At 45.4% G+C, this 24,336-nt stretch overlaps 7 protein-coding genes across 9 annotated transcripts; 3 read left to right on the forward strand and 4 right to left on the reverse strand.

Moving 5' to 3' along the window:
• Positions 1–32: 32 nt before the first annotated feature.
• Positions 33–759, reverse strand: LOC6547781 (transcription factor MafK). Its single transcript, XM_001974900.3, has 2 exons — positions 586–759; positions 33–523 (listed from the first exon to the last, which is right to left on the reverse strand). Exons 1-2 carry the CDS (start codon positions 616–618, stop codon positions 158–160), a joined length of 399 nt encoding a protein of 132 aa, XP_001974936.1. The 5' UTR covers positions 619–759; the 3' UTR covers positions 33–157.
• A 212-nt stretch (positions 760–971) lies between these two features.
• Positions 972–8,693, forward strand: LOC6547095 (protein rigor mortis). Its single transcript, XM_001974898.3, has 9 exons — positions 972–2,577; positions 2,632–2,944; positions 3,002–3,164; positions 3,227–3,380; positions 6,457–7,364; positions 7,422–7,587; positions 7,651–7,801; positions 7,859–8,116; positions 8,179–8,693. The coding sequence occupies exons 1-9, from the start codon at positions 1,149–1,151 to the stop codon at positions 8,354–8,356; spliced, it is 3,720 nt and encodes a 1,239-aa protein (XP_001974934.1). The 5' UTR covers positions 972–1,148; the 3' UTR covers positions 8,357–8,693.
• LOC6547096 (cilia- and flagella-associated protein 206) lies at positions 3,302–5,440 on the reverse strand. Its single transcript, XM_001974899.3, has 3 exons — positions 4,619–5,440; positions 4,202–4,551; positions 3,302–4,147 (listed from the first exon to the last, which is right to left on the reverse strand). Exons 1-3 carry the CDS (start codon positions 5,253–5,255, stop codon positions 3,404–3,406), a joined length of 1,731 nt encoding a protein of 576 aa, XP_001974935.1. The 5' UTR covers positions 5,256–5,440; the 3' UTR covers positions 3,302–3,403.
• A 308-nt stretch (positions 8,694–9,001) lies between the features above and the next one.
• On the forward strand, positions 9,002–14,533 carry LOC6547094. 2 transcript variants are annotated; one of them, XM_015156333.2, is made up of 4 exons: positions 9,002–9,737; positions 11,499–11,923; positions 12,356–12,595; positions 12,776–14,533. In XM_015156333.2, exons 2-4 carry the CDS (start codon positions 11,759–11,761, stop codon positions 13,910–13,912), a joined length of 1,542 nt encoding a protein of 513 aa, XP_015011819.1. In that variant the 5' UTR covers positions 9,002–9,737; positions 11,499–11,758; the 3' UTR covers positions 13,913–14,533. The 2 variants fall into 2 exon arrangements, with proteins under 2 accessions (XP_015011819.1, XP_015011818.1); XM_015156332.2 differs by having other exon boundaries at positions 9,004–9,205.
• LOC6547093 (WASH complex subunit 2) lies at positions 14,514–19,365 on the reverse strand. Its single transcript, XM_001974896.3, has 5 exons — positions 19,315–19,365; positions 19,105–19,216; positions 18,853–19,047; positions 18,644–18,783; positions 14,514–18,594 (listed from the first exon to the last, which is right to left on the reverse strand). Exons 2-5 carry the CDS (start codon positions 19,204–19,206, stop codon positions 14,520–14,522), a joined length of 4,512 nt encoding a protein of 1,503 aa, XP_001974932.1. The 5' UTR covers positions 19,207–19,216; positions 19,315–19,365; the 3' UTR covers positions 14,514–14,519.
• On the forward strand, positions 19,366–21,787 carry LOC6547092 (triadin). Of its 2 annotated transcripts, XM_026981231.1 has the most exons (3): positions 19,366–19,587; positions 19,644–21,376; positions 21,519–21,613. In XM_026981231.1, the coding sequence occupies exons 1-3, from the start codon at positions 19,515–19,517 to the stop codon at positions 21,540–21,542; spliced, it is 1,830 nt and encodes a 609-aa protein (XP_026837032.1). In that variant the 5' UTR covers positions 19,366–19,514; the 3' UTR covers positions 21,543–21,613. The 2 variants fall into 2 exon arrangements, with proteins under 2 accessions (XP_026837032.1, XP_001974931.1); XM_001974895.3 differs by having other exon boundaries at positions 19,644–21,787.
• On the reverse strand, positions 21,755–24,276 carry LOC6547091 (DDB1- and CUL4-associated factor 11). The gene is made up of 7 exons (XM_001974894.3): positions 23,939–24,276; positions 23,605–23,869; positions 23,400–23,546; positions 22,805–23,347; positions 22,590–22,745; positions 22,282–22,388; positions 21,755–22,216 (listed from the first exon to the last, which is right to left on the reverse strand). Exons 1-7 carry the CDS (start codon positions 24,122–24,124, stop codon positions 22,076–22,078), a joined length of 1,545 nt encoding a protein of 514 aa, XP_001974930.1. The 5' UTR covers positions 24,125–24,276; the 3' UTR covers positions 21,755–22,075.
• Between the last annotated feature and the right edge of the window lie 60 nt (positions 24,277–24,336).

Below are 24,336 nucleotides of genomic sequence, written 5' to 3' on the forward strand. Positions count from 1 at the left end.
AGGGTGCTTCAACGAACGATATACAAGGCTTCTTCCTCAGATTGCTTTTATTATAAAAGGGTATTTGCCAGCTATTGTACTTTAGTTACAGGTGTTTTCATTTGGGGTTTATTGAAATTTTGACAGAAACAGGAATGTGACTGGGCAATCGTTCCGTTCAGCAGCCCTCCAGCTCGCTTGGAATGGGAATCTCGTTTTGAATGGCGAACTGCAGCAGCGCCTTGTACTTGTTCTTCCAGTTGGAGACCTCACGGCGCACCTGCTCATTGTCCTCGTGCATCTGCTCCAGTTCCGTCCACTCGTAGGTCTTTTTTGTCTCCAGTTCGTCCTTCTGCTCGATTCTCTTGATGCGGCAGCTGGCGGCATATCCGCGATTCTTTAAAGTTCTCCGGCGCTGCTTCATCCGGACGATCTCCTCGCGGTTCAGACCACGCATCTTCAGGGTCCGGTTGAGATCCCTCACCGAAATGCTCACCAAATCGTCATCGGTTATATCCGGAATGGGACACGGCGAAAGTGGGGCCTGAAAATCGCACTCCTATGAGGGATTTCTATCTTCTTCGAGTATATTTTCAATGTACGTACCAGGGATGACTTTCTCTCGCGCTTTGCTTCCATTGTTGCTGGCTATATTTTATTTTCACGGCTACTTTTACAATTTGCTAGATTTTTCTACCTTTTTTTTTTGCGTTGTTATTGTGCGTCTTCTTCTTCTCTACCTGCTGGTGGCCATTCACAGGGAATGGAGTCTAGCAGAGTTACCAGATAGACAGAAAGCGTAATTTAAGCGGGTAATTTAAATATACTAAAGCTAAAGTATTCCCTCTGCTTTTAGGCTCTGCAGCATTAAGTATTTATTTATAGTATTTAATTACCTTTATAAATCAGATCTACGTTTGTGTTACAAATTTAAGTTCACAAGTAACAGAGTTATATTTTAATTATATAGCTTAAAACAAATTGTATTTCTAATAATATAATTCACTTCACTTCCGTGCATGCTCCTCTTCAAAAAGGTGGCAGCGCTGGCAAAGCTATCGAAGCTTTCTAACACTACGAACTTGGGCGAATTTTTTTCCCCTAACGACGCCAACTGTTAGCGGGAAATATTCCTTCATCCTGCCGATGCCAAGTCCTTATTCCTCGCCATGAACTCACAGGTGATGTACCACAATGTGCCCACGCCGCCGGGCAACGTATCTTTAGCGGCCGCCGCTCCCGACGGCGGTTTGCTGTACGCCGGCATTCGCTGCATCAACTACATATCCGCTCCTCCGGCAAACGGAGAGCAGCCCCAAGTGGTGACCATGTCGACGCGGATCAACATCCTGGCCCTGGACGTTAGTCCCATGTGGGGCGTGGCCAACGGCGGTCCGGCCAAGCCATTCGCCATGGTGGGCGACGATTTAAGTGTTCAGGTGTGGGACTGCGGATTGGGCGAAGCCGTCATCGGGCACAAGGCTCATCAGCACCAGCACGAGGCGCGGGATGTGCGTGGCGTGCACCACACTACTAATTCCGTGCTGATGAGCTACCTGGCCAACGGTAACATTCTATCCATGGACGCCAGCGACCTGGTCATCTATTGTGTGGCATCCAACACCTACTGCCGTCGTCCCACTTTCATCTCGCCCCGAAATCATCAGCTCACAATGGTGCGCTGTTCCCCCTACAACGACAATTTGTTTGCCGTGGGAACGGCAATGGGCAATGTGCTGGTCTGCGATCTGCGCAAGATGAACATCGTCTACAAGTTTCACGGCCACAAAGCGCCCATCTGTGGCTTGACCTGGCGGGAGGTGCCTGCTCCCCAGGACGAGCACATCAACGATCTGGCATCCAGAGCCGAAGAGTGGCGAAGCCGCAATGGGGACCAGAAGGAGAAACCCAAGTCAAAGCCACCACCACTGACCAAATCCAAGGCTGCCGAATCCGACGACCCCTTCGACATATACAACTTTGACCATTTAGAGTGTGAGTTTGGAGCACCTATACCTGACCGCCGAAAGTCCTCTGAAGATTCCGGCGGCGGATTTGTGGGCCTAGAGAAGCCAGCCGGTGCCGCTGTATTGGATTTCGTTGAAGCCTGCGAGAGTGTGAAAGCGGATCTCTTGGCCAGTCGCCAGGAGGACAAAACGCAGCACGTGGAGGTCACCCTGAAGGACTGCGAGCCCACAAAGCCCACGGGTCCATTAAGCGATGCTAGCACCATTAGCAACAAGAACGATGCGAGTGACTCAACCGAGGGCAGCCTCGAAGTCATCCAGTATAGCTCGTCCAGTGATGATGCCGTGATCGTCGATGGCGAGTCAGCAAAGCCCAAAAGAGAAGTGCTGCATCACATCTACCACCAGGCTGAGGTGCATGCATCAGGAACACCGCAGACCAAGTCTGAGCCCCAGAGTAATCTCCATGTGGTGCCGGCCATCAGCACGGAGACCATAAGCTCGACTTCCGTGAACAGCGCTCGCCTGGAAACGCTGCTCGTGTCCATTGATGGAGATGAGGTGATGATGATCTGGAATACCAATACGGGAGCGCATGCTGGCAAGAACTACAGCAAAAGCAAGGCGGCAGGTAAGTGGAAGGGAACAACCATTGAAAGTAATCATTTGACTGTGATCTTTTCAGGCAAGCTTAACAACGTCTACTGGCTGAACGACCAGGTCATTGTTTCCCTGAGCCGCCATCAGTTATTCTTTTGGTCAGTGGAGTTTGACCGCAAGATGCTTCGCTACAAGATCAGCAAGGACAAATCCCACAGCTGCCATTTGCAAGATATTGTATCCTTTGCCTGTGACTCTAGGAAAGAGATGATATGGCTGTGCAGAAACAATCGCCAGATTGGAATGATGGATCCTCAAACGGGCCGGTTGGCTGCCTTTTACGGGACAGTGGCATTTGGAGTGCGAGCGATGGCCGAGTGCCCAGATGATATGAACAAGTAAGCTAATGTGATTATAATCTCAGCTCAGATGTTATTGAACTGTATCTCGATTAGAATTGCTTTGGGTTGTTCGGATCGCCGCGTGGCCTTCTTTGATATATCGAAGCTTTCCACCAGCTGCCTGCCCATCGACAGCGTTTATGTGTCCAGCAACGTCTACTGCCTGGCTTGGAGTCCAAACTGCTTGGAACTGGCCTTTGGCACATTCGATGGAACGGTATGGCTTTGAGTATATCGGTTTTATTAGCTACTGAAACTAAATACCTAACTCAACAACAGGTTGGCATCCTTGATGTGGAGCGCATGAAAGTGAAGACCCACTTACGGACGCCGCACAAGAAAGAAGTCTACTCCCTGGTGTGGCAGGACCACTTTATATACTTTATCGTGAATCGTGTTTTAGGGTTTTTCGACTTGAGCAAATCCAAAACCGGTGAGTATATGTTTTGTACCCAATTACTTATGTTGCCGACAATTGTAGGTTTGATTCTGTGCGTTGCGCCTTCCGTAACTAATATTCGTCTGCGAGTCGTTGGTCTGCTGCTTACGTATATTGGCCAAGTGGATTGTCTCCCGGTGATAATCCCACGCATTCCATGTTACGTTTATCCAGTTGGCAGGCGATAAGTCGTTGGTGACGACCATTTCTGTTTGACACTCAAAGTCTGTCTGCTTTGGTGGCTCCATAATCACATCCTGCAGTTCCTGCTCTATCAGCGCATCGTCCAGTTTGAACAGCAGGGCTAGGTTAGCATTGTTGAAAACCACTTTTCTGAAGGCGGCTATGAAAGGCTCAAATCGTAGCTCCGCGAATCGAGCGTATCTTGGGTCCCGAAAACCAAAAGTAATGTCCACGTTGGAGCAGAGTTTTCTGGTCACCTGGGCCGGCATAAGCAGGCCGTTGGTAATGCACATGGCTAGAGAGCAAAACTCCTTTATATCTGCCTTGTTGAGCTTGCAAAAGTTGCCATCGGTCTGCAGTTCCTTCACGGCATCCATGCGCTCCTCAAATGTGCAGACCTTAGGCTTTTTTATTCGCTTATTAAGCGCCTGCAGCTCGGCAATTGTTGCCTTTGCCAAGGTCATCAAGTCGTCGACAACCAATGCCTCCACCTGCTCTCTAAGCTTGTTTAGTTCGACAATGTGGTTCAGGAAGTTGTTCAGATTGCCCCACACCTGAGAGAGGTACACAAAGTGCGGCTGAAAGCGTAACGAAATTAGAGCTATTCTTATAGAAATGAATACATCACTTACAAATATGAGTTCCGAATCAATGGCGGTGCGCATGGATAGGGTATCGTCAATCTTGCAGATCACGCATTGATAACGCTTTTGCTCCACTTCAATTAGGTACACTGTCTTCTGGTAATGTTCGTTCAAAGTCGTCAGACAGCGGTGCAGCATAAAGTAGGTCACCGAAAACTGGTTAAGCCGATCTAGGTGCTCGAGGGGCAGTCGGTAGGTCAAGGTCTCATCCTTATGATCTATATGTATGAATTCATCAAGGGCCGCCTGGCAAGTGGACTGCATCTTTACCGCCTTCCCCATACTGGCCGCAAAGGCGGCTTCCGTGTTTTTTTGGGCCATTTCCAGGTCATCAACCACTAAGAAGTATACAGAATTAGGAATTAAAGACTGCAATCTGTATTGGTTTCCCCTATATGCACGTACCACTTCTTACATTCTCCCGATCTCCATCTGGACCATCGTTGTTATAGATTACAATGCCGCCCACGGTGGCCGACAAGCGTTGAAGATACTCCAGCCGATGGTACTTCTTCTTCAGCACATAATTCTGCAGGTCGCTTCGACCGATGACGCTGTTGAGACCCTGGGCAGTAAGTTTAAGCAGAACATGGTTCTTGGGTGAGCCCAGGTTGTAGCAGACCACTATGAAGACCTGCATCTTTGCGAAGAGCTGGTCCAACTGCAATTTACTGCAAGTCTCTGGATACTGAAGTATATCCTTGATGAGCAGCTGCAGCTCCGTTTGGAACTTTTCCTCATACTGCTTCTTGACGTATTCAAGGTCTATGGTCACTCCCTTCTTCATCACCCAAGCCATCTTCATGTTGGCCATAGTACAATCTTTCGAATTGACATAGCTATCCACAATTGTATTTACGAAAGACTCAATGGCACAGGCGGTGGGCTTATTGAGGTTGCACTTAATGAGACCTTTGCGCCGATCTCTCGCCAGCAGATGAACCATGTATATGATGAACTCCTTGTCGACCCGCAGATCCAACTGATTGAAGCGCTTCATAAGGCGATGACCAATGCTCACTAGAGTTTTGTGCCGCGGCATTTTAAAAAACAGAACAATTTAATTTATTTCGATGAAAGGAAGTGTGTAACGTGATTGCTTGCTAAGTTTTTGATACTTGTTATATTTGTTGCCCTTGGCTACGCCTAATCGATTTCTTTTTCTTAAAGTAGCGCAAATTACACATGCCATTGAGCTTTTAATTTCTGAGACCTTTAAGCTTGTTATACCCGTTACACGTAGAGTAAAACCCACAAACCGCCCAAAACTGCCACGCCCAAATTTTTGCAAAATATTTGGATATTTTTTAATTTTTTATTAGTCTTGCAAATTTCTATCGATTTGCCACGCCCACTTTACCGCCCAAAAAAATTTAGAAATGTCCTAAGGCTGAAGTTCTAAACTCCATAACTCAACTTATCTTAGTCGGATTTTGAAGTGGCATACCTCTAAATGTTTCTGGCGCAATTCTCTACAAATTTGCATTCAAATTTAGAAATCTATTTTTTTTTTTAATATTTTTGTAATTTTTCTGATGTCATGATGTAGAAATTCAAGAATGTTAAGAAATGTCCCAAGGCTGAAGTTTTAAACTCCATAACTCAACTTATCTTAATCGGACTTTGAAGTGGAATACCTCTAAATGTTTCTGGCACAATTCTCTAAACATCTGCATTAAAATTTGGAAATATATATTTTTTATTTTTTTTTTGTAAATTTTTTGATGTTATTATGTAGAAAGTCAACAAAATTTAAAAAAAAGTATAACCATAAAAAGTATGTATGTATATACATATATTATTGATCAGGATCAATAGCCGAGTGGATCTGTCCGTATGAACGCCTCGATCTCATTCAATATCTTTATAAAAAATTATTTAATTTCCTTTATTATTTTATTATTTTTTCCCCAATTTCTACCGATATTTCAAAAAAATGTTGAAATCTCTCGTTTGCACTTCCACTAGCTGAGTAAGGGGTATCTGATAAACGGGGAACTCGACTATAGCATTCTTGTTTTGATTGTTTCCCACAATTCAATACAATGGTCATACAATTGAGTTCGGACCTAAAAGACCACAAGAACAGTTTTTCGTCATTCTGACCAGATTTAATTGTTGTTTAAGTAAACTTCAACTGGTTTGAAAGTAATTCTAATCAAAGATCGCCCATTTTCTTCGAACAGAGTTGTAAGTATATTTGAAAATTAATTACAAAATATACCACTCTTATTTTCTTACAGAGGCCACAGTTGTGAACTGCATTTCTCGACCAAGTTACCTCAGCTTTCGCGATTCGTTCCTTTTTGTTGGCACCGATGATGGCCTACTGCAGCTTCATGAGCGAGATTCGGGAATGGAGAAGTCGTGGACACCATTTATCCGCCAATCCGCATTATTTCCACGGTATGTAACCGATATAGCCTGGTGCCCGCTGGACAGCAATAAGTTTGCAGTGTCAGGCAATGATAAATCCGTCTTCGTGATGGAGTTCCAGCCCACGGAGCTCAACTGGAAAACGCTTCACACATTTACGGCAAACACGGAGAAGGCGTCGATTACCTCGCTCAAGTGGAGCCATACCCAGAAGCACTTGCTGCTTAGCTTCCACATCGAGGGAAAGGTGTGCCTGTGGAACTGCAACGCGCCGGAGAAGCCGCCGCTAACCATCACCTACCACTGCCCCATGTGGTGTGGAATGCTTTTGCCTACCAACGAGAATATCATTATGTGCTCGGGAAAAGCACTCTCCGTGGAGCTAATTGACATCAAGGACGCCTTGGAAGGCGATGAGAAAAGCATCTGCCCCAAGGTGGATGCTCTGTTAAACGTTAAGTGGGCCAGCAAATCGCTGACTCAGCCTTACGCTCCAGTTCTCACAGCGGCTGAAAAGAAACGACAGCGGCGGGATCAGCGCAAAGCAGCGATGAAACTCCAAGCTGACGGAGCTATCAAGGATCAGAAGAAAATCCTAGAGTCTGTAACTGCAGCTATTGATAATACCCCCAATGATAAATGCCTGAACGAAACTCCCGTAGAAGAGATGCTAGAAGCACTCAGCTTGGACAAAGAACAAAAGAATAGAAATACCAAGGGGTGCCCAAAATGTAAGGAGCTGGAGACCGAACAGACACCTGACAGTTTCCTGACAGTAAGTTATCAATAAGGTCCTGAAGTGACTGAAACCCAACGACGTTTTTACCCACAGCATAGCCGCACCTGTCTTTACCTTACCCAGAAGGAGCTCAACAAAAGCGCCCTTGAGAAGCTCGCCATTGTTCTTACGGAAGACGCTGCCAAGATTGACAAGTCGGTGCTCATGTCGAAGCTGTTTAGCACCAAGGTGATGGCCAAGGAGCTAATTGCAACCGAGTGTGAGTTAGCCCACTAACTTGTAGCATTTAAAATTCTAACGACATGTATATAAATTGTTTTAGTGACCAATCTGAAGCATTCAAATACCAAAGATATAGCTCCACTTTGCCTGGCCATGTCCACGTTCAAATTGCGCGAGGAGCTTGAGCAACATATGGCCAACAAGACGCTCACCGAATGGCATCTCTCGGTGGCTCCCTCTGTGTCTTTTACGTAAGAATTCGCGCTTTTATTAAAAATCTGTTTCGCTTTAGTCGTTATTTTTTGCAGACTTTGGCAGGACTGCTGTCGCGCCTATGCCAAGCAGATGGAGGAAAAGGGCTTCATCATGCACGCAGCTACGTATCTTTTTAGCCTGGGAATGCAGTCAGAAGCCATCAATCTGTTCCTGGCCAACGAGTACTATAAAGAGGCCCTTGTGCATGCGCGCATCTGCTTGCCGGCAACGGATCCCCTGATCAAAACCATAATTAACAAGTGGCTCGAGCATCTGGAGGGGACAGGCAACTTTGCGGCGGCAGCGCTGATGTAAGTGACTAAATGTAAACTTCAAATACATTTTTAAACATCTTTTCTAAAATACTTTACAGATGCGTTTTGGACAATGAGATGCTGCGCGGCTACTCATATTTAAGGAAATTCCGCAACTGCACTCCGGAAATTGCAGAGCTAATGGACCAAATCAAACGGATTGGCCAGCTGGGCGGCGTTCTTGATGGTTGTGCTCCCAATGAGCCGATCCACAATGGATCCACTGCCGAGCATTAAGCCTTAAATCAACACTATTTTGTAAGCATAGTTTTAGCTGAAACAGGCTGTACTAGTGTAACTCATTTGAAATACCCCGAAACAATCATGAAGCTATTATCTATTAGCTAGGCATTTAATAATGTTTTCCATGAATGTTATTAGTTTTCATACCTAGATAGCCAGAGACTGAGTGGAATTGAAAATAATTTTAGTTGCCTTTGGAATACTTTTATTTTAATTTAATTTACCCTCGTGAAAGGAATTATACAAGATACATATATCAACGGCACAATAGCTAGTAATACAAACACACACAAATTGAATTTTGAATAAACGAAAACGAGAGAAAAAGAAACCCCAGCGGGCTTTAATTAGAACAAGCTGCTGTTCCGGCGGCCAGTAACCATCAGTTATCGGGCGTAAAAGCTGGCGCAAACAAAAGTATGACCGTTAGGCCTCATTTTCGTCTGGGCTTTGGCATCAAATTATGCAAATGGCCGGATTCCCCAGCCCGCCGACAGCATCATTGCCAGTTTGGAATTAAGTTTTAATTGTTGGAACAAGAGTCAGGGCGACTAAGCTTGCTGCACAGCAGCAATAACAGCCGCGGCAGCGAAAACAAACGAAACCAACAGAAAAATGTAAATCAACAAACGACAGGCCGGAGCAAAACTCCAGAGCTCTGTGCTGGAAGCGCTGTTGTGCTCTTCAGTTGCCAAACAGCCGCCGTAGCCGACGCAGTGCTCGCAGAGTCGTTCGGCGAGCGAAGTTCGTTTCCTCAGTCTTTCGAATTTCACTTTTAACCGTTTGCAAGCGCGCCAACTTAAAGTGTAGCCGACCCGTACCGTTAGCGCGGCACGTTACGGAGTGAGTGACCCACAGACATCGACCATTCTCACGTCCCTCAACTCTGACTTGACCTGGTGCTGGTGGCCTAACCGTTGTACAATTAAATAACAATCAAAATATAATTGCATGCGAGCACATTTCGCTTTTGCGATGAGACAAACGCTGACAAACGAGTTCTGCGCTCTTTAATTAATTTGTGCGCGCAGTAAAAGTGCCAAGAATCACTAGCTAGTTGGTGGTGGCGGTGATTTTGTTGTGTGTGGCTTTACGTGCCCCATTAAAGTCGTCGTCGGTCGGGCGACGCAATTTGCATGAGCGACAGCTTCGAATCTTTTAAAAATTTATACTACGCTGTGGTGACTCAACGCTGAACGATTTCGTTGGCCGCGTGTGTGAGTGCGTCGCTGAGAAAACATTTCTTGCTTGACTGATAATTTCTACGAGCCGCGCTTATTGTTCATTTAGTTTTTGGTATTTCTTGTGCCTGTTGTAACTGCTTGGGATGGATGGATGGATCGCTTGCAATAACAATCAAAATGCGAAGTGAAAGGTACATTTTACAGCGCATCGATACATTTGCTGGATATCCATGTCCATATCCATACCCATATTATAAACACATAATAGATGATTGCATTTTGAAACGCACTGGCGCAGCATAACGGCAACGCATTGGATTGCCTTTTCATTTCGATTCCATTTCGATTTTGCTGCGACTTCATAATAACAATTTGCATAACTTTACCGCTGCATTGTTGCCTGTTCATGCATTCGCATACACTGTTGTTCATTGTTGCACTTATGCTATTGAACTCGCATGGTTAACAATAACGAAATGAAATGAAATTAATTTAATTGGCCGAGACGCGGGGTAGACAATGCAAAATATTTTGAAATGTTGCTCGCATTTTTTCGCTCCCAGCGGGTTCACTGAAATTATGTTGTATCTGCATAATTTCGTAATCCTCGACGCATGGGTGTGGCACTCAGTCAAGGGCGCTGCGAAATCGCTTGCCACCTTTTCCCGGCGCTGAGTGCTAATAAATGGTGTTCGAACGCCGCCGAAAACCCGTTTTAAAATATTACTACAGCAATGCCCCCGAAAAACCGGACAGCCCAGCGAGAATCAGTGTGTCCAGCTAATTAGCAATAAAACAAACTTGGCTTGCAATTCTTTCCGGCCATTGAAGAAAGTCACAGCCACAGCTAGAGCCATACCCACATCCACAGTAGCTCAGGAAAAAGCTGGTGATCGGGCTCTTGGCATGCAACGTCGGCGGAATGTCAATGGGGCAAGTTGCCGCCCCAAAACTTAAGGTGCGCATATCCGGTGCGTCGCTCCTTTTTTGGGACGCAAGACCAAGAGCACACAGCCAAACCCATGGATACGCCTTCGATGACTATGATCCTCATCATCATCATAATCGCAGACCATGATGAGCACGATGAGCTCGGCGCACCTGCGTGCTGACGACATTGAGCCGACAAGTTCGTCGCCTCTATTTTGATGACGCTGTCTATTATGGGCGGATTACCGTATCCCAATAAGCGGATAACTGGGCTCCGCGCCTCTGGGTGATGTGTTGGCGAGGCATCTCAATTGTTTACACTCAACAACACGATTTCGTGGGCCAGGCAATGGAATAATTGGTCTGGTTTTTTTCATTACAAGTGCCCACTGAATCGGCTTTCTTAATGAGTTGAAATAAATCATTCGAATACCTTCCAGTTGCTAATTGTCTCACATTTCCCATTACGATTCATTTAATGCATTTCACTTTCAATTTTTCATTTGCTTTTAACATCCTTGCTAAGTAGCTTAAAGTTTTAATTTAAGTTTAGTTGGCTAATTTAAGCGACTAGGTCGTAAAAATAAATTTAGCAGCACAGTGTAATTGATTAATAGGTTTGCTAATGCCGAGCTTGTGAATTCAGTTGTCATGACATAAGGCGACTTGTAACTGGCAACAGGGTAAACAGTTTCAGTCAGCGCTTAACCAGAAGCTTCCTTCCTAGCACGCGACACCATTTGTTTAGGGTCAGATATTTGCTCGGCCGAACAAACAAAAGAGTTGGACCACGAACTGGCCGTGTAGAAAAGTGAAAATCTTCTAAATTATATAGCACAGTCCGTTAGTCGACTGACTGAGAGTGCTACACTGTGGTGGTTTGTTTGCTTGTTAGTGTCTTGGTTTGTATGAGCGTACATATGTGTAGCAGCCAAAACAAGTTCGTTGCCTATGTCTTTTGTTCCGTGCTCTATCGAACTGGACGCATCTCATCGCATTTCATCTCGGAATTCTCATTTCAGCACCAACCTAGCATGACACCGCTCAATTGGGCCGCTTAACGCTTTCATTCAACCCACAAGAGGTCTGGACTCGAAACCCATTCGAACATAAACCAAGAACTAGAACACATCGCATCGCATCGCATCGTATCGCACCACTGGCCTCCTCCTCCTTTCAAAAGGGGAACCAAGACCACCCCTTCCGCTTGCAGCATAATTTCTCTCGAAAAACCGCATTCACACATTTCCTACACCACAACCGCAACCGAATAACACGAATAATGAATTATCAGAAGACCAGTGAAAAGCAGTCGCCGTCCTCATTGAAGAAGCGGCCGCCGGGCAGCGGCAATAGCATACAAAACTTTTGGAACGATCGCATTATGGAGCGCTTCATAAAGGCGAATCTATTCATTATCTGCTGCGTGGTGGCGGTTCTATTGCTGGTAAGTATATCTTCAGGTACTATCACCATATCGCCTCCATCTCTCCATCCGACTACAAGTACATCATCGTCCGTCCGTCCGTCCGTCGGACCGACTGTCCGTTACCGTTATCAGCGTGAAAACTTTGTTGCTCCATTAAGTGAAAATGAAATGAAATCGTCTTTTGCGCAAATGTAAAAATTTCATCTCTTTTTGTTGCTGACCAAGTTGACAGGCCAGACAGCCGGCCAATTCGATGAGGGAGGAGAGGTGGGAGCTCATTAATTGATTGATGGATGGTTGCGGAGCAAAGTTGTCTCCGGTTTTTTATGTTTATGTTTTTTGTGCATCTACATCTCTGGCTGCCATCGCCTGATTTATGTTTTCGCTTTTCTTCTGCGAATCTCGGCTAATTTCCATTTCTCTTCCCATTGCGATCTCGCTTACCCACAGATCGTCTATCTGGGTGCCTTCTCGTGTGAGGTCTCTTGGATACTGGAGGCCCACGGCGAACTGCCCTTCGCCGCCTACACGCTCTGCTCGCTCTACTTCGTCATGTTCGTGGCCACCACGATCCTCATCCACGGCCTGGTCAGCGGACTCTGCTGGCCATTGTTCGCGTGGTCGGGCATCATCGGTCTGCTCTCGATTCCAGAGCTGGTCTTTGTCATGATCATGACCACACAGCACTGGGTAAGTGGAATTTTTGGCTAATCCTTACACCGTTAAAAGGTTAGTTTTAAGCACAACGAATTCTTAAAGTAACATTAAGCGTCCCATGTTATTGCGATGTTTATAAGCCACTAATTTATAAATCCTAAAATTTAAACCGTTTTAAATACGATTATAATATTTCAATCACATCAACACCAGGGACTGCAATCTGTGCACGGACTGACGGAGCTTACCTCTTATCTGATTCGCCTCATCATCAACTGCTTCGCTCTGATCTGTGTTATTCCCACGGGCATCAGGTGGCGACGAGAGACTCAGGTGTTGAGTCAGCTACAGGGATTGGCAACCAGGCTTTCCCTGCAAACACCAGCACCCAGTGTACCCATAACCAAGGCGGACTCCCGACGTTCCAGCCAGCGACTGAGTGGATTCGAGAATGCCGGCTACCAGCTGTGCGATGAAACAGCTTCCAAGTTGCCACTGGGACCAGGAATGGGCTTGGGTATGAACAACCAGTGTGGGGGCAGTCAGGCATTTGGCTCGCAGAACGAATTCAATGCCAGCATGTTTGCACCCGCTTTGGCGCAGCAGTTCAACAATGCCACACTGATGCAACGCGGCGGATCTGGTGGAGCAAGTGGTGGTCATCGAGCCCAGTCGCTGATGGATCTGCGCTGCACTCTACCCGGAATGTACAATCCACGACATGTGCTCGATACGGAGGACAAAAACGCCAAGTACTTCAACATCACCATCGATGATTTGAAGAACAATCTGCAGGACTCGCACCGACCATCGCCGCCTTCCCTGATTGGTTCCACCAGCAACGATCCCATATATTGTTCCATCGAACCCAAGCAGTTGACGCCGCCACCAGCGCAGCAGAGGAGCCATCATCGTCCACGCGGCACACACAAACAGCCACCACCGGGTAAACTGTCCCGGAATTGCGTCTCCTTGGAAAACCTCGATGGGATCAGCAAGGTGCAGAACGATCTGACCGCCTACGGGAACAATCTCCTCCAGAACTACACGCAACAGCAGCAGTACTACCTGGCCATGCTGCTGCACCAGCAGCAGCAGCAGCAGTTGCACCACCAACAGCCAGGCGGCATCTACCGCAGGCCATCCAATTGCAGTTCCACTGGCGGATTCGCAGGCACCGTGCTGGCCCAACCAATACAGAGACGTGGCTCCACGCACAGCCAGCAGATGCAGTATTATGGGGGCTTCGGCTATGCCAACTACGCCAATCCGTACATCACGGCCAACAGCAAGTTGTCGCTGGGCAACGAATCCGACGACTACCGGAAGTACCGCGATGTGGCTCTTTGAGTCCGATTTGGTTCCGGATCCCAATCGATCATCAGTCAGCGTTTAGGTTAAGCTCACTAGTTGTAGGACATGCTCGATCTAGAATGAGATTCCTCGGAATAACGACCAAAGAGCCACAAACTAACTCAGTTTCAGTTCGTAGACTAACGTTACACTGGGAGAATCGTATAGCAAGTTTATACGCAAGTCAATATGTAGCTAAAATGGGTCTGCATTCAGTTGTTATTTGCTAAATGAATAATAACGCGACCTATTTGCAATTAAAATTTACTAAATAGGAGACTCCGTGGGGATATAATTTGATTTGCAAATAAAAACAGAAAATGAATAAAACTGTAATAGTATCGAACTTCTCAAATGTAGAAATGGATATTTCTAAAGCAAACAAATATCCAAAAGCAAAGAGCAGGCGTATAAAGTAAATGTTCGCGTATTGGTTACAACGAATACCCAAGTCTAGTTCTAAGAATCGACCACAAATGGACATTGACATTCATTGTTTATTATACATAGTTAATAGGAATACGGATAACAATACTCTGATCGACAGTCTAACCATCCACAGATCAAAAACTGTACATACTTGTAATAAAAGGCGTAACTGTTTTTACTTGAAATCAAGCAGATCGGCCAATGGATTATCACCGGAGTTTGAGGGAATGGTAGCAGTAGACGTGGCGGTTTTACTGGCTGCTGGTTTAGTTGCTGTCCTGGTCACGGGTTTGGACTTTTTGGTAGCACCTTCTTTGGACGTGGAGCTTCCTCCGAACAGGTCATCATCGTCGTCGTCGTCGCTAAAGAGGCTTTTGCTTGGTTTTACTGGCAACTTCTTAACAGGCAACTTCTTCGCGGGCACTTCGGCTTCATCATCATCGCTGCTGAAAAGGGAAGTCGCCGCTGGTTTGGGTTGTTGTTTAGTTTGGGTTGGCTTGCTGGCGGGTTGGATACTAGGAGGTAACGCAGCAGCATTGGCAAACAGATCATCATCATCATCGCTATCATCAAACAGTTTAGGCGCAGCCTGTGACTTGGGTTTAATTTGTTCTTTTGCAGCCAACTTGGCATTTGTTGGTTTTGTAGGAGCAGTTGTGACTTTTTGAGAAGCATTCACGATTTCTGCTGCAGGGGCAAGTGATTTTTGGGCTATAGGAGTTGCCTTTGGTTTGACTGAATTAAATAGGAAATCATCTTCATCTGGACTGTCCAAAAAAGAATTTGCCATCTTTGGCGGCGGCAAGGCCTTCTCCAACTTCCGCCTATCTACTTGTGGCTCATTAGAAACTGTTTGTGATGCCGCCGGCCGCTCTTCAGCAATGTTATTTTCAAAATCATTAAAAAGATGATCATCTGCATCAGGGCTGTCCAAAAACGACCGATATGACTTAGGCGGGTCAGAACCCTGCTTTCCCTCAATCGTCTTTGTCGGAACTGAATTAAAGAAGGAATCATCTTCATCAGGGCTGTCCAAAAATGAGCCACCTACAGTAGATGGCGGCGGTCTTTGGAGCTGTGGCTGAATCTGCTGTGCTGGAGTTGAAAACAACGTTTCAGGCTTAACAGGCTGAGGAAGAGGTGCCCTAATGGAACTGGGCTCAGAGTGTTCCACTTCCGGGGTATCTTTAGAGGTCCTCCTTTGAATCGAGGTCGATGCTGTTGGGCCTTCATCGTGTCCAGCATCCAATAAGCTTTTGGCATAGTTTTCCTTTCTTCCCTTCCTGGTCGAAGGTCGCCTTTTAGCAGGTCCACGAGCGCGAGATTTGTTCACATGCTGCAGGGCACCGTCTAGAGAAGGCACAGTGGTTTGTGCAGAACTTGGTGCCGACACCTCAATCTGTAATGGGACTTGAGGTTCGTCTCTTTCGGAACTCGATGATTCTGTTTTCCTGAGCAGCTTTGACGCGCCTCCAGATCCGGGAAGTAAGGCATGAACATTGATGTTAATGTTAGGCATTTTAAGCTTTTTAACGGGAGAAGTGGGATTTCGCAACTCAGGACTCTCCTCAACTTGACTACGATCAGGTTCATCCGCTTGCGGTGGCTCATCATCAAAAGTGAACCGTTTGGGTGCTGGCTGCACTGCTCCTGCCCTTGCAGTCTCACTAAAATCATCGTAGAAGATTGTGTGTATTCGGGTGGTGGACGCGAATTCGTCTTTCTGAGGTTCAGCTTGATTCTGCGCTTCTTCACCATGATCGTTATCTTCGGGTGGCACATCACTAAATAAGCACATGGCACCGTAGTCGGATGACGAAGATGGTTGATCTCCAGGCGTCACTGGAGATGGCTTTGTCGCACTGGGAATGCTTGGAAGAGCGGGTTCGAAGAAGTCGTGCTCGCTGTCAAAGATTTTTGAGGCACTTAAGCTGCTGAGGCCGCTGCTGCCGAGCGTTTGGAAGAATTCGCTGTCATCCGGCGGCTCGTCGGAAAAGAGGTTCGAATAAGTCTGCATGATTTGCTGCGCGGCAGCCAAATCCGCTGGCTTTCTCGGGGTAAATGTTGTATCAGCTGATGTTTTGTTAGTGACGTCGGCCACCATCGATATAATGGGATCTTCGTTGCTTTGATGATCGTCTGGTGGAGGACTTTCGGAAACTGGCTCATCTAATTCAGACTTGCCTAGCACTTCAGGCATAAGTTCATCATTTTCATCGACGACTGTTGTATCATCTATTTTGTTCTCTGGCAGTTGCTGTGCTAATTCTTCTGGCTTAATCTCATTCACCAACTGGTCCGCAGATGGCTTTTTAATTTCATCGGTTTCTGTAGCACCTACTGGCTTATTCTTAGACATGGATGCACTCAGAAATGTATCATCATCGCTAAAATCTTCGTTAAACAAATCGATTTGTTTGGTAGATAATATTGTAGGAGGATTCACTGGGGATACATATTCCTTATATTCCGACGTATTTTCTTCAATTGGCTTGTTAAATTCTTTAGATTCACTAGCACTTTTGGGCTCAGCCATATTATTTGAAGGACTAGGGAATGACTCATCGTCGGTTAAATCTTCACTAAACAAATCTTTAATTATATGACTATTTGGAGCTGATGTAGCATCTTCAACCGGCCTCCATTCTTTTCCAGCAGCCTTTTGTTCTTTAACTTCCATGGGAGGAGGTGAATCTCTTAGAATAGGCACAGATGCATCTTCTGCTATTAGTGGAAGCTGCTTTTCTTTAGTTTCCACATTCTTGGATTTCTGTTGTACAATCTCATTTTGTGTCTTATCTTTTCCTATTGAAGCTCCGCTACGTTCAATTCGCTCAGGATCGTTATATTGTTCACTTCTAATTAAATTCTTAGCCTTTGGGGTTCCAAACAAATCCTCATCTTCCATATCATCAAACAGACTTTTCTTTGAAGCTACAGGTGTTTCGAGCTTTTTGGCGGGTGAAACTCCTGAAGACGTCTCCTTCTGAATTTCCTTTGTCTTTTTTGAGGCAAACAAATCAGTGACATCGTCTTGATCATCGTCTTCAAACAAACTGGTCTTTCCAGCTACTTTTTCAGAGAGCATTTTCGGCTGAGCAGATGGTTTCGTAAATATATCATCGATATCCAAATCATCATCATCAAATAAAGAGGGCTTTGGTTTAGAGAGCAGTTTTTGTTCTGGTGGCTTTGCTTTGGGTGTAAAGGAGCTTAAGAAGTCGTCGTCCTCCAAGTCATCATCAAATAGAGATTTAGTAACCGGTTTCGTTGGCTTCTTAGATGGATTTTCTTTCGGCATGGGCGAAGAACTGCCAAAAAGCGAGTTATCTTCATCGACTGAACTCTGTTTTGGGATGGCACCAGTTGCTCCAGTTTTATTAGGGACAGGCTCTGACCTTGGAGTTGGACTCAATGGGGGACTGTCGTCGAAAAGGTTAACACGTTTCGAAACTGATTGCTCAACAATCTGCTTTGGAGCCGCTGGTTTTGGATATTGTTCAATTGGTTTTATAGTTTTGGGTGGCTCTTTCGTTGAAATTGTCGTTGCTGGGGATCCGGAGCTGCTAGTTGTTTTTGACTGGACTTTGTCTACGATTTCGGACATGAATGATTTAAACTCGTCGTCATTAAAAAGATTAACTGGCATGCGCTTAGTTTGGCTTGGCTTGAGCTCAGTTTCCTTTGGAGCTTGGTTTGATACAGCTTCGTCGAAAAGCCTTGGAGGCTGTTGGGCAGGACTACTGCTACTGGAACTAAGCGATGCAGTAGACGCGATTGGAAGGCGACTCGATGGATTCCTAAAGGCTGGTGAAGATGTAGGCGAAGATGATGTGGATGGTGGATCATCGCTAGGCGGCGATTGCCGGAGTGCAGCAAACATGTCCCTTTCATGGGTGTTCCTTTGACTATTTATAATAGGACGGGGTTGCGTTCTGATGGCAGGCTCTGCTACCTGAACAGCAGGCTTAATGACTGGCGACACAATTGCTGGCTCCCTGGCAAACGAGGCTAGGGAAGAGGAGTCCGATAGATGATGTTCCTCTAATTTGTTCGATGGCATTGCTATTTTTTTGGACTCGGTTTCTCTCTCGTCCGATGAGCTAGACGAGAATTCCTCGGATCTGTCATCTTCACTATTCTCTTTACTGTCATATAGTCCGGCATATTTGTGTTCCTGCCACTCTTTTGTGCCGATAATATAGGGCAGGGGTATCGCATCATAGGGATTCTTAGCCCGGAAAACGGTTCTGTGAAAAGTGGTTTTAGTATGGAGCACAAGTGAAGTGAGTTACTTACGTTGAGTGAACGGGGCCATCCTCATCATCTGAATCGGGCACTTCTATGGTCACCGGCTCGTAGTTTTTGCGAAACATGCGCAGGTTGTTTTCCAGAAACTCCTTGGCCATTTCCTCGGAACTCTTAGGCGGCAGCTCTGGCTGCAAGCATATTAATATCTGTAAAAACACAGCACACAGCAGTGTGGTAAATTCCATCGCCTATTGCACCTTCTTTTTCTTCTCTTCCGGCATGGCCAAATCAGCGTCATCCACCTCCTCCACCCGATACTCCACGAACTGATTTCCAAATTGCAGGGATCGCAGGCTGTTGGTGGCATTGTTCAGCGAGATATCCACTTGCTTCACACTCGTCTCAAAGTCCTTCAGATTGCGGCTGGTCTTTTCGCCCCTTTCTTCCAGATTCTGTTGCAAGAATTTTATCAAATTGGATTGTTATCTATGTATGCATGTAAAACTGACCTGGGAAATGCGCTTCATCAGCGCCAGGAGAGCACAGTCGCCCGCAAAGGTCCAGTCCGGAGCCTGGGCTATTATCTGATCCACATCCGCGCTTATATCCATTATCAGTACACTGAAAACTCGAGGATTAGCAAATAATAACAATTAAACAAGAGCAACAATAATAAATTTATAAATGACACCCGATAGCGATGAGCGATAGTTAATCACCTGTTACTTGCGTATAGCGTACTCTCATCCCTAGCCCTGCCGAGCAGCTGTTTGGACAATCGCTATCGATATATCTTGCTTGGATTTGTTATCGATATTTGATAGCACGTGTTGGCAGTCGCATTTTACGAATTGTATCTTTGTTAATTTTACAAAATTATATTTAAAACAACGTGGAATAAAAGCAATTTTAAATAAAAATGGCTATGCTGGCTGAACCACGACGGCGCAAAAGGTACAATTTGTGTCCGCGTGGCAAGGCTCTCTATGAAGGTATGCATATCAAATTCAAATGTGGATGGTGATTTCAAAATTCTTGAAATTTCCAGATGAAAATCGTTTCGGTACCAAAATGCTGGAGAAGATGGGCTGGACGAAGGGCAGTGGCTTGGGCGCCAATCTGAGCGGCGAAAAGGATTTTGTGCGCATTCGCTTCAAGAACGACGCAGAAGGATTGGGTTTCGAGCAGCGAGATGACCAGTGGACTGTTCACGAGGATGGATTCAATGGACTGCTAAAGGCGCTAAATGGCGATGATAGCGGTGCTAATGATAAAGAGCCGGAATCCGAAGAGGAAGCCAGGCCAATGGGTTTTGGCTTTAAAGCCGTAGAACCGGAGGAGCCCTCAAAGAAGAAACTCAAGGAGAACACCAGTGGAATGTCGCTGGAGGAACGCTCAAAACAGAGCAGGGCTCGAGTACACTACAAGAAGTTCACTCGAGGCAAAGACCTGGCCCAGTACAGCGAAAAGGATCTAGCCAATATATTCGGCAAAAAGCCAACGGAGGATGTCGAGAGATATCCAGAACCCGTACTTGTTGTGCAACCCGAGGAACAAAAAGAGGAAAATCCCAACTTCGCTGGCGTGCAAACAATTATCACTGGCCTGTCGACTACTGATTATTTTAAGCAGAAAATGGAGGCCATGAAAAATAGACTAAAGAAAGGGGCTAGCTCTCAAGTTGAAGACAGTAATGAGCCACAGACCAATGGACATGATGAGAAGCTCGAACAGACTTCAGCAGAGAACGATGAATTGCATACCAAGAAAAAGAAAAAAAAGAAGGACAAGGAAAGAACAGAAGAGTCACCAACTGCAGTGGAAGAACTAGAGCAAGTTGCTCCCAAGCCTAAGAAAAAGAAGAAATCAAAGCACTCGTCTCCGGACGAAACTGAAAGCGTTGAAAAAACTGACGAGCCACCAACTGCGGTAGAAGAAATAGAGCAGGATGCTCCCAAACTTAAGAAAAAGAAGAAATCAAAGCAATCATCTCAGGATGAAACGGAGCAATCGAGGAACAACTTCGCTGAGGAGAAATTAGTTAAGAGCGAAGAAGGGACTGATGAATCACCAATTGCAGAGGAAAAAATGGAGCAGGGCGCTCCAGAAATTAAGAAAAAGAAGAAATCAAAGAAAGAGTCCCTAGATGAAACTGAGAAATCTGACAATATCTGTGTTGAGTTGGAGGAAATCACTGAACAAAGTGAACACACTTCCTCAAAAAGGAAGAAGTCTAAAAAAAAGGAGGAAGCAGCAGAAGAAATACAAATTAATGAACAAGCCGAAGAAAGTGACAAAAAAAAGAAAAGGAAGAAAGATAAAAACAAAGAAATTTCAGAAGATTTGTTAGAAGAACCAGCTGCGAAAAAAAAGAAAAAGTCGAAGAAAACCGAAGAAGTAATTATAATTGATGATGTCTTACGCGGGAATAATGAATCGGAAGCTGCGAATGAAAATGCTAGCAAAAAGAAAATTAAATCTAATAGCACTGAAGAAGCCAGCCAAAGGCGGGAAGAAATTACTATAGATTTGACAGACGAAGCTCCTACTAAAAAGAAAAAAAAGTCCAACGAGGAGAAGAGAAGCAAGGATACCGATGAGAAAGATTCAGTAGAAACACCTCCAACCACTGAAGAAGCCACTGAAAAAAAAACCAAAAATAAAAGAAAATCAAATGCCTCCAAGGAGCCCTTGGCTAAGCTGGAGATTAGCTCACTTGCGCTCGCCGTGCAGGCGGCTGTCGGAAATTCCAAGGACTCTGGAGGAGAAGATGGGGACGACGTAAGTGCTGAGAATAATATGTCCGGCGATAAAAGCGTTGAGTCAGCCGATGAAGTCCTGCCTAAAAACCTCTTATCCCTGGAAGAGATCCACGAAAAACTAAAATCATTTAATTATTTTAATATCTCTAAATTCTGTGCAGACCAATTCTACTTATTTGACATGAGCGCATTTAACAACTCGACGCTTGGCGAGATCGCGGGCTACGGAATGAGCGAAAACGTCGAGCTGAATGTGGTGAATTGTCTTAGCGATGAAAAGCGCATCCGTAACCTTTGGAAAAATAAAGCCGTTGAGAATTTTAAAAGTGAAAAGCATATAAAATATCCGGTAAGAGTGCAAAAAACTAGCATTCGAGCGGTAAAGAAGAGAACGGCATTTCAAGGAATTTAGTTGTAGCAAACGAAATATATTTCAACGTGATTCTTATTATGATTGTTTTGTACATAAACAACTTAAGTAGGTAGTTGGTAAGCTTCATGGTTTACATTTTAAAGTAATGTATAACACTTTTACTAATTAAACTGAACTATACATTTCAAGTGAGTGACATATTCTTCAGTCTTATTAATAGAACCAATATCCGGCCCGACTGTGGTGAATATTCTTTTCCGTCGCTTACGCAAGCCACTATGAATGAATGTAACGAAATGTAATATCAAGGGGATCTTACTAGCTTATAATGTAATGCAATTACAACTAGTCTGGTGTTACATTGCGATTCGCCAAGCGGCGTGATCGTCTCAATGGCCTCTTGTCCTGATCCGAGCTATGGGATCGCTTTACCGGTCGATTGGCGTTGCTCCGACTGAAGTTGTTCAGGTGAACATGGGAATCCCACTGCGCAGGGAATTCGTTATGCATTATTGGGCATTCAAAGGAAAAATTCTTCACTAGCAGCTTACCGAACCAGACACGATTTCTGAGCGTTCTGGATGCCAGTCCAGATCTCTTATCACAGTCCTATGACCTTCAATAGCCTCTTTAATCTTACCAGTAAGTACATCGTAAACTGGAAGAATATGGAATTATATGGTTTATGTTTATTTATCGTTGAAGTCGGAAATGCTAAAATGGCATTTGGTTTCACAACCAAATTTTTCATAGATAGAGAACTTCTAAAAATACTTAACGATTTTACTGGCTAGAAAATGTGTTTTAGCCTTGTAAAAGAAAATCAGAGAAACACTGCATGTCAAAGGTATCAACTCACTTATAATACGTCCTGTGGCACAGCCTGTGTAAATGTAACGTTGGCCTGTCTGCTCCATGGGCGAAAACTTCGCCCGCAACAGTGTTTTGGTAACTCGATGACCGCGATAGGTCATTATGCTGGTGTCCCCATCTAGTGCCTTATGGGGATTGTAAACTGCAAGCAAGATACGTGAGCATTAAGAATTCACCGAGAACAAAAGGACCAGAGCTTACACTCCCGCGGAACGCGGTTCCATCGGTAATCCCACATGGTGAGATCGAGATGCTGCTGCCTGGCGCGGTTGCGATTTCGCAGATTACTGGGCTGCCTCATGTCCCAGATCTTGATGCTTTGGTCTTTGGAGTTGGACAGCACATGGAAGCCGTCGTTTCGCGAATCGATGTAGGTGATGCCATCGTAGTGACCGATGAAAGAGGCTACAGACTTGGACAGGTCCCGTGAACGGAAGGAGGTGCGCAGGTCGTAGACCTTTAGGAGGCCGTCGTCGCAACCGGCGATTATCACATTTGGATCCTTATCGTGTAGGAAGCACACCGAATTAACATCGTTGCCGGGCATGCGGTGGGTACGCAGGATCTGCGTGGTTCTTGTGCGAATGTCGGTCACGATGACCGTGGCATTATTGCTGCCCCCTATGATTTTGTCGCCCGTTGGTGAATAGCGCAGCGAGAAGATAGCCAACCGATGGTTTGGCAGTCCATTGACATCGATCCACTGGCAGTCGTCTTCCCCCCCATTAACGGGCATGATGAAAACTGAAGGGGAAAACAACTTAGTGTGGATAAGCAGATCTGGCGGACTACCTACATGAGCGGGACCAGGTGCTGTAGGCAAAGTGCTCGCCATTCGGACTAAAATCCGCATCCATGATGCTCCACTCGACATCGCGGGCTCGGATGCGATTCAGCAGGTGGTATGTGCCCTTGGCGCCATCGTAGATGCGCACAAAGCCATCTGGAAGTTGTTAAAATCGTGTTTGATGCTACCCAAAACGTTAACCATGAATGCTGACCTTGACAAGCGGTCAGCAACTTGCTGCCCGTGCGATTGAACTTAGTCACATAGATTTTTGATTCCAGCGACATCAGGCGCGTGGCCTTCTTGTTTGGTATGTATAGATTGGAAATGTAGCGCTGCTGGTTGTTGGAGAACGAGGCGCTGTGTGGCGATGCCATCCCATTTTCACGCTGCTGAAGGGCGTGCACCAGGTTCCAGCGATTATCCGGATTGCTCACTAAACCACTCGATGCCCGGATCTCCTTGTACATATCAGTTTTCTGGAAAGTTGCGTGAGCCACCAATTACTTTCAATTGTTATCTGGCTGTCTGGGGTATTTCATGGTTACCTGAAATTTAACTATATCGGGCTTGCTTCTTATTACTGGCATGTCGTTGCTGCAATAATCGGTGCGCAGTTCCATGTCCATGGCGTTCACTGTAAAGTTGATCACATTAAAGTCCAGCTCGTTGTCCGAAGAGTCAAGCTCGTCGTCTTCATCGCTATTCATTTGTATTGCCAATTGGTTCCCCATAACTTTTTGCGTTTTCCCTTTTGCCCTCTTTTGTTATTAATTTCAACCTATCGGGGCTTATCGTTTTTCGATAGTTGTTGCAGCCAGTAAGACCGCAGGTGAAGATGGTGGAAATACCACGATATACAAACTATCGATATATCGCTGCAGATAGTTTTTTTAAAAATTGGAAAAACATAAAAAGCTAGGCTGAAACGATAGCTGTAGCTAGA

This window comes from Drosophila erecta, unplaced genomic scaffold (assembly GCF_003286155.1).
Source record: "Drosophila erecta strain 14021-0224.00,06,07 unplaced genomic scaffold, DereRS2 tig00000092-arrow-pilon, whole genome shotgun sequence".
Classification (NCBI taxonomy): domain Eukaryota; kingdom Metazoa; phylum Arthropoda; class Insecta; order Diptera; family Drosophilidae; genus Drosophila; species Drosophila erecta.